This window comes from Stigmatopora argus, chromosome 9, assembly GCF_051989625.1.
Source record: "Stigmatopora argus isolate UIUO_Sarg chromosome 9, RoL_Sarg_1.0, whole genome shotgun sequence".
Classification (NCBI taxonomy): domain Eukaryota; kingdom Metazoa; phylum Chordata; class Actinopteri; order Syngnathiformes; family Syngnathidae; genus Stigmatopora; species Stigmatopora argus.
The window spans coordinates 335,739-345,000 of NC_135395.1; the positions used below are offsets into that span (position 1 = coordinate 335,739).

Consider the following 9,262-nt stretch of genomic DNA (forward strand, 5'->3'; position numbering starts at 1 on the left):
ATGACACACAAAACACATGAAAAGAGTGCACAAGAAGAGTAAAATAAAGGTAAAGTCATTATTGGACATATTGCACCTCGCAACACTGTCATCATTCTTCACCGTAACTAAAAAGGTATATAGTACTTTAGGATGAATATATAAAGTGAGTTTGTTTTTGTTTATTACTAATGGATGTGTCCTCTTCCATCACACAAGCTGCCCTGACTCTCTGAGACTACTTAAACTCTCGTGTTGGTCGCAGTAAATCTAAGCCCACCCTGCCTGAAAGTTAATTGGCTAGTTTTTCTAACTGAACCTATAAAAACGCTCTTTGACAAGTGCTCACATTGACAGACACACACATCATGCACAGCTCTCTCCTTAAATAATATACTAATAAGCCTTTCACAATATGCAATGAATCAATTTATCGCACGGTAAATAAAATAATTTTCACAGATGCTCTTGGCACACGTGTATTTAAATTTTGCGTATTTATTGCATGAGACTAAAGTTCTGTTAACACTTTAGTCATTAAAACACTGCAGAAATAGAATTCAGACATACAAAATAAAAATAAACATTTACATTAGACAGAGTGAAGCGTTAACATTTGTATATTGAGGCTTATAGTAAAAAAACTACCGTTAGGTAATACCAATCTAAATTGTTCAGTACATTACTGAACAATTTAGATTGGTATTACCTAACGGTAGTCTTCTCCAACATGCAATCTTCAAAGTTCAAACGTTATCCTTCATGTCACCAACATGAAAAGTCACTAGTTTACAGCATTTAAAAAAATGCAAAACATAAACTTAAATGTAAGTTTACAACTGACGCCAAATAAGCTTCCAGTTTGCAGCAAGCGCGCCTTCTCTTGAACGTTTAAAAATAAGAGCATTTATGTTCAACAGAAATGCAAATGTCTGCAGGTTCTCTCAGATTTTCCAGATAGCTTTTAAGTGACTGTCATAATGAAAAATCTTATCAACATCAAATAGTTTGGCTTAAAAATATGTAACATGCACACTTAGCAAAGACAACATTTAGTCTTTTATGCAGTCGAAGGCAAAGTTTAAACACTCGTGTGCCGAGAGGACGCACAGGGACACGGCTACAAATGACATCCGAGAAAATAACCACCTCCATTTCTATTTGTCGTGCGATAAATTGATTTATGGCATTCGCGACAGGCCTTGCTCTGCTTTTTTTCATGTGTTTATAGTTCATTTGAAGATCATTCTGTTTATAAATAAAACTGTCTCCACTGGCATCAATTTTGCTTATACTTGTTCATTTTTTGTGTTTCTGTAGTGGTGCAAATGGGAGAGGAATACTTCCATGCTCAAGATTATGCAAAAGCCCTTAAGTATGTCAATAGGTTTAATGGGAATGCCATTATCGAAGGCGAACTATTTGTCATTTTTCTACTCTATTTTCATTGGATGTTAACCACGGAGATGTATGTGCTTGTTTTTTAGACTGTTGGACTATGTGATGTGTGACTATCGCACAGAGTGCTGGTCTGAAATCCAGACAACCATATTAACCACAGCTCTGCATTGTGCCTATCTGATGGCCAGTGTTAAAAATTACATCGTATTCTGTATGGAGCTACTGGGAAGAGGTAAGCCATGTTTGTACTCACAATATTAAATCCATAGACATTATTAGAGATCGACCGATAAAGGTTTTTCAGGACCGATACCGATTATTAATAGTAAAGGCTCACTTCCACCTTCCCCAAGTTTTTAAAAGGAACCTCTCTAGGATTTTTTGCTTTTGTCTCCCCTTCAAAATATCAAGAAAATGACGCACACAAATCTCACAATAGAATAACGCACGACCACTTGCCAACTTATCTGGGTATTGTCGAGGCAGCTCCGGCACACATGTTTTTCGATTATTTCGTGCTTAATATCGATTGTCATCATGCGCCTTTTCTTCGCACTACCCTTCACCTGCTTGCTTTGGACCCATTGTTTTACCTTAATTCTGCACTGACTAATGCAAAAAAACACGGAAAAAATGCAACGCTCCGCCCAGTGCTCGTAGATATCTTTACACGGGGGAGATGCGGTGAGAAAGACAGTGCGCTGAAATCATAAGCAGCCTCTCGCGTCTCGGCCACCTGGCTGTCTCGTATGCTCGTATCTCAAGGCAAATATCTGCTCGGAATTTTACTCGTAACTCAAATTGCATGTTGGGGCACTCAAATGTCAAGGTATTACTGTACACTTTTTGATAATTGTATAGGCGCGAAAACATGTATTGTGGTAGTAATAATGGGGTGATCCTGCTTCGCGTTTTTTTGTTTATCGCGGCCTTGTCTGGTCTACAGTAACCACCATATTCGAGGGATTACTGTATTTACAGGCTCAAAAGGTGTAAAACCCAGGTGGGGTTTACCTCTGGCCAAGAAATGTTTTATTTAAATAGTTTGTCTTCTGTTTCAGCTTCTACACTGAAGAAGGAGCAAAAATTAAGGATTGAGCAGAATCTGGTACTAGTTATGAAGGTGTGTGTGTGACATATTCATTCATTCTCCAAAATGCTTATCCTCAAGTGTTTTGAGGGTGCTGCAGCCTATCCCAGCTGGCTTTGGGCACCGGGGGGGCGACACCCTAAAATAGTGGCAGGCCAATCGCAGGACAGAAGGAGACGGACAACCACTTACACTCATAACTAGTGACAATTTACCCTGCATGTTCGTTGGAATGTGGGAGGAAACCGGACTACCCGAGAAAACCCATGCAAGCCCAGGAGAACATGCAAACTCCACACAGTGAGGGTTCACCTCGGATCACATCATCGACCCCCAGAACTATGAGGTCCACGTGCTAACCACCTTGTGTCTGACATTTTCAACAATTACATTTTGTTTTGGGAATAATATTAAAATGTTTACGTTTAGTATGTGTGAACATTTAAATATCAAGGGTGACCCAAAGAAAGTTACTGAAGTGCATATTGGCATACATGCAAGACAGCAACCTTGAGCTAGTAAACACTCATGATTTTAGTAACTATAGTTAATTCAGGATGAAATTAATTGTATTCCAGCTGACATGGTGCAATGAGGAGTCTCAACAAATTTTAAGTATTAATTCGTACAGAAAGACAGTCAGAAGGAATTAATTTTAAATGAATGAAAATTCTACCATTTTTTAAAAATGGTATAAAGGTTTATTTTACTATGAGAAAATGTTTTGGTTGTTGTTAAAAAAATGTGTGTGTGTATGTATATATAGGCAGAATGACAACAATTTCCATTTCATTAGAACAAGATACCTGATGCTGAGCCTCAGTGTGATGAAGTTTCAGCTAATGCAGCATGGTCACGATGGAATGAATGCATCACGTCTGGTACCTCGAATGAATTAACTATTCATGTGCAGGACTACATACCATTCAGTAAGTAAAAACAAAGCAAACGATGAAACACACAAATGATATGTTACCAAAGTAATTTTACATACAGATAATCTTTGACTTATGTTCGTTCTACTATACATATATCGGGACCTGGATTTGTATTCACCATATCTATCAATACAAATTTTACTGCAAGAGTAAAGTAATAATTACAGTAAATCTATGTATGCAAAATATTTTAAGCTATTTTTTGTATTATCCGTACCTGTTTATTGTGGGTAAGGGGCAAGCTAAACACTAAACTGATCGCTAGCCAGCACACAATTAGATAAACAGCTTTTCATATGTGGAACTGGAGCAGTTGAACACATTCAATTTTCAAACATTATTGTTTATGGGATGTGGAAGGAAACCAGAGTAAACCTATATCACAGGATTTAAACCCAAGATCTCAAAACTGTGAGAGAGATGCTCTGTCACCGCATCATCAGTAATTCATATGAAAAATGTAAACAAAAGCCAAAATAAAAAGGAATAATTCCTTACATGTACTACGGTGGGTGTGCCCTACAGCTGACAGACGACCAGTCTAGGGTGTATTCTGCCTTTTGCCGTAAGTCAGCTGGATTAGGCTCCAGCAACCCCACAACACTTTCGAGGATGCGCGCTATGGAAGATGAATGGATGAATGCATTACGGTGGTTTATTTTTCATACTAGAAGTTATCTTTGAAACAAAATTAAGATGCTATGCCAATCAGTTTATTACATGCCATTGGACCACATGGCAAAAAAGGAGGTATATAGTGAGTGGCAGAAGGAGTGGGGACTGTGGCGATCAGAAAATTGCAGTGTTACATTTTTTCATGTAATTGTTGTCTCACATGGGGAATCAAAGTGAAATTTAAGTAAAAACTGAGTGGAATTTGTTATAAAATGTAGAGGAACCTGCCCCTTGTCTGCTAGCAAGTAGCACACAAGCTGTTCCAGCACTCTTGACTTAGAATGAAACTGTTGTCCAGAAATACTGAGGTCCAGAAATATGTGTAGTGCTGTATAATAATATGATCATAACCACAACCTATGGCTTCACTCATCGATTCACCTGGTTGGTTGAGCTGCCTCGACAGAGAGTTCTCCATAAAGTGGCAACCTTTATATTTTTTATTCACTCATTTTCTGAACCGCTTATCCTTACAAGGGTCGCGAGTGTTGCTAGAGCACATCCCAACTGACTTCAGGGTGTTCCTTGCCTGGTGCCCGAAGTAATGGCCAGCCAATCACAAGGCACCAGGAGACTGACAAGGATTCACGCTCACCTAGGGGCAATTTATAGTGTTCAACCAGCCTACATGCATATTTTTGGGATGTGGAAAGAAACCGGACAACAAGCAAACTCCACACAGTGAGGGCCTACCTGGGATCGAACCCTTGACCCCAGAACTGTGAGGCCAACGTGCTGACCTCTCGTCTACCGGGCCAAATTGTCGTGACGTAACGGCGCCGTCAACGTACAGGTTTTTTCTGCATGCCGTGTTTTTATGCGCATATAAGATGTACCCTCGATTCAGTCAGCATTTTTTTGTCCGACAAAATTGGCGTATATGCGAGTAAATACGGTATTTCTCCTTACTTTTTTTGTGTCCAGTTCCTACTAGGTTGTGTCTTTTGACTAGTTTTTTTTTATTCTTCATGTTCAGGAGATGTCAGTCTTGCTATATTCTGATCTCCATGTCCACGGGTTGTTGCTTTTTGCTATAGGGACCTGTAGTTTGCCAAAAACGGAAAGTACTTAAGTCTGTTCTCTTAGGAAGTATATAAAACATCATACAAAATTATCTTAACAGCGTCCCCTCTAATCTTTAAAAATGTCATCTTTAGTCAAGTACACAAGTACAATTATCTCATCTCATCTTTTCCACTTATCCGAAGTCGGGTCGCGGGGGCAGCAGCTCAGCAAGTAAGCCCAGACTTCCCTCTCCCCAGCCACTCCATCCAACTCTTCCAGGAGTATCCCAAGGCGTTCCCGGGCCAGCCGGGAGACATAGTCTGCCCAGCTTGTCCGAGGTCGACCCCATGGCCTCCTCCCGGTGGGACGTGCCCGGAACACCTCCTGAAGGAGGTGTCCAGGGGGCATCCTGAACAGATGCCCGAGTCAACTCATCTGGTTCCTCTTGTTCCGGAGGAGCAGCTGCTCTACTCCCAGCCCCACCCGGATGACTGAGATTCTCACCTTATCTCTAAGGGAGAGTCCGGACATCCTGCGGAGGTAACTCATTTCAGTCGCTTGTATCCGGGATCTTGTTCTTTCGGTCACGACCCACAGCTCGTGACCATAGATGAGGGTGGGAACATGGATCGACCGGTAAATAGAGAGCCCCGCCTTTTGGCTCAGCTCCTTCTTCATCACGACAGATCGATGCAGTCGCCATCACTCCAGACGCTGCACCCATCCGTCTGTCAATCTCCCGCTCCATTCTTCCCGCACTCGTGAACAAGAGCCCAAGGTACTTCAACTCCTTCACCTGGGGAAGTACCTGATCCTTGCCACCATTTCCGACTGAGGACCAGATTTGGAGGTGCTGATTCTCATCCCGACTGCTTCACACAAGGTTGCAAATCGTTCCAGCGCGAGTTGGAGATCACGGCCTGATGAAGCCAACAAAACCACATCATCTGCAAAAAGCAGGGATGCAATACTGAGGCTACCAAACCGGACCCCTTCAACGCCACGGCTGCGCGTAGATATTCTGTCCATAAAAGTTATGAACAGAATCGGTCACACAGAGCAGCCCTGGCGAAGTCCAACCCCCACTGGAAACGGCTCCGACTTACTGCCGGTTACGCGGACCCGACTATGACACCGGTCATAAAGTGACCGGACCCCGCGTAACAGGGGTTCCGGAACCCCATACTCCCGTCGTACGCCCCACAAGATTGCCCGGGGGACACAGTCCACAAAGCACATGAAGACTGGTTGGGCGAACTCCCATGACCCCCCAAGGACCCTGCTGAGGGTGTAGAGCTGATCCACTTCCACGGCCAGGACGAAAACCACACTGCTCCTCCTCACTCCCTTCCAGGTCTCACTCTCATTGCCAATGTGAGCATTGAAGTCCCCCAGTAGAACGAGCGAGTCCCCCGAAGGGGCAATCTCCAGCACCCCCTCCAAGGACTCCAAAAAAGGTGGGTACTCTAAAATGCAGTTTGGTACATACGCACAAACAACAGTCAGGTCTAGGATTAGGAAGTCCACCCACCTGAAGACGGAGGGAGGCTACCCTCTTGTCCACCGGGGTAAACCCCAAGATACAGGCACCGAGCCGGGGGGCAATAAGTCTCCCCCCACCTTCTCGGCGCCTCTCACCGCGGTCAACCCAAGCTGTGCGTAGAGCCGGAATTTCGCAACCTCACACACTAGCTCAGGCTTTTTCCCAACCAGAGAGGTGACATTCCACGTTCCATGAGACAGTTTCTGCAGCCGGGGATCGGACCGCCAAAGATCCCTCCTGGCTGCAACCCAACTTTTGGCACACCCGACCTCTTTGGCACATCTCACAGGTGGTGAGCCAATGTGAGGGGGAACCCACGTCGCCTCTTCTGGCTGTGCCCGACCGGGCCCCATGGATATAGGCCCGGCCACCTGGCGTTCACCATCGCGACCCTCCTCTGGGCCTGGCTCAAGAGTGGGGCCCCCTGATCCGCGTCCAGGCGAGGCAAGACGTCGTCCAATAATGTTGCTCATCATAAGAGGTCTTCTGAGCCATTCTTCGTCTGGTCCCTCACCTCAGACCAGTTTACCATGGGTGACCCTACCATGGGCACAATGCCCCAGACAACATAGCTCCAAGGATCATTGCGACACACAAACCCCACCACCACGATAATGTAATGATTCGTCGGTGGGGACAATTATCAAGAAGTGTATTTATTGTTAAAATTATAGGCATTTGAATAGATTGTAACGTTTTATTTTCTCAATATAATCTATATATTACAAAATGTAAATACTTTAAGTACTGAACTCACAGTGAAAATATTTTTTGTCCCCTTGATTTAAATAAAAACAAAAAAACAAAAAAACTGGTGTTTAGGAGCTTTAGACCAAGTGCTCTTCCTTTAGATTTCAGAGGCATTGGATCATCGATGGAATATTGTGATCAGCAGTGAAACTAGGGAAAAGGTAGACGATAACTTAAAGAAGTGAAGTACTGGTCTAGAAAAGAGAGGATTGAAGGCGAGCAGGTGTAAAACATAATACATGTCGTGTGTGTAAATGAGATGGATAAAGTACAAAATGTAGATGACTTCAAGTACCCAGGGTTTACAATTCAGGGTAAAGGAAAATGAAAGAAAATAACTACGGGAGAGTGGTGAGGCAAGCCATGAGAATAACTTGGAGAGAGTAGCTCAGGAAAATGACAGGAGGTGGAGCAATATGTCGCAGAGCTGAAAATACTCAGGTCGTCTTTAGGCGTTACCAGGTTAGATAGGATTAGGAATGAGAATCTAAGAGGGACAGTGAAGGTTAGACGTTTTGGAGACAAGGTCAGAGAGATCAGACATAAATGGTTTAAACATGGACTATATTGGTAAAAATATGTTAAAGTGAAATAACCAGGGCTAGAGGTCGACCTAGGAGAAGAGCCATTCATCAATGATGAATAGGACGGGGTGCATTTATAGAAACTAGATAAATAAGTCTGAAGCCTTCATCACTTTTGTAGATGGATGTTATGCCGGCAAAGGCTTTGCCCTGTCTGTCGCGTCATCAACTCTTTACACCAGGGGTGCTCAATACGTCGATCGCAAACCACCAGTCGATTGCTAAGGTACTATTGGTAGATTGCATGACAGTAAGATTTGATCCAGTAATAAAATACAATAAAACTTCGAGACTTAAGCTGGGAAACAGCGCCGTCGCGAGTCCAAGCATGAGTATTACCTGCCTACACTACGGCTCCATAATGGCATCAGGAATATCATCAGCATAAATAACTGCTGAGCTTTGTCATTGGCGAAGAAAAAAGGGTAGATCGCGCTAAATTGGCTCCTTGAAAAGTTGATCTTTGAGCAAAAACGTTTGCACACCCCTGCTATACATACTTCCTCGAAAAAAAATATTAGATTTTTGTCACTAACTTTGTTTGGACTGTAGTTGACGTACTTTCTCATTATTGGTACTCAGTGAATTAATTTATCTGAATAACCCACTGAAATTTAAACCTCTCTTGAATGTCCGGTTGGGGGGTAGAATGTAGTGCTTGTCAGTCACCCTTTGTAAATAAAATGTTTTCTTACTCTTTATAAACTGACTTTCTAAAGAAACTTCTGAAATCCCTGTCTCCTTTCTGCCCAGTTCAATGTAAGGCCAAATTCCAGTCTCCCAGTTTCCATGTCGATGAAGTCATTCAACTCCAGGTGTTTCTGAGAACCGACTGTCCTAATCCTGTATCATTCACCAAGCTGGCTGTCAGCCTCAGCAATCAGGTACAATTTGCAATGGCAATAAATGCATATGCACATGAACCAACTTTCGAGGGGCAATGTTCTTGTGTTACCCGCTTACAAATGATCATTTTATCGTTCAGTGATTTACACGTTGAATAAATATTGTACAAATTCAGATGTATAGACAAAAGAATTGACACAAATTACAGTAATACCTTGAGACACGAGCCTAATGCTTTCCAGGACCGAGCTCGTATTTCATTTTACTCGTATCTCAAATCAAATTTGCCCATAGAAAATAATAAAATTCAAATTAATCCGTTCCCACCCTCGGAGAGGCTGAGGGTGAGGGAAAGGGAGATGGAGAGGGAGAGGGAGAGGGTGAGGGAGAGGGAGAAGGTGAGGGTGAGGGACGGGGAGAGGGACAGACAGGGACGGACAGACGGGAGGGG

The 9,262-nt window shown here is 43.0% G+C and overlaps 1 protein-coding gene across 3 annotated transcripts in view; it reads left to right on the top strand.

Moving 5' to 3' along the window:
• The window catches only part of trappc11 (trafficking protein particle complex subunit 11), a 148,691-nt gene that overhangs the window by 56,901 nt on the left and 82,528 nt on the right, over positions 1–9,262 (top strand). For all 3 annotated transcript variants that reach the window (XM_077608649.1, XM_077608650.1, XM_077608651.1), the window contains exons 14-18: positions 1,300–1,354; positions 1,467–1,612; positions 2,442–2,503; positions 3,267–3,399; positions 8,719–8,849. In XM_077608649.1, the coding sequence (XP_077464775.1) occupies positions 1,300–1,354; positions 1,467–1,612; positions 2,442–2,503; positions 3,267–3,399; positions 8,719–8,849 (527 nt within the window). The remainder of the gene's footprint in view (positions 1–1,299; positions 1,355–1,466; positions 1,613–2,441; positions 2,504–3,266; positions 3,400–8,718; positions 8,850–9,262) is intronic.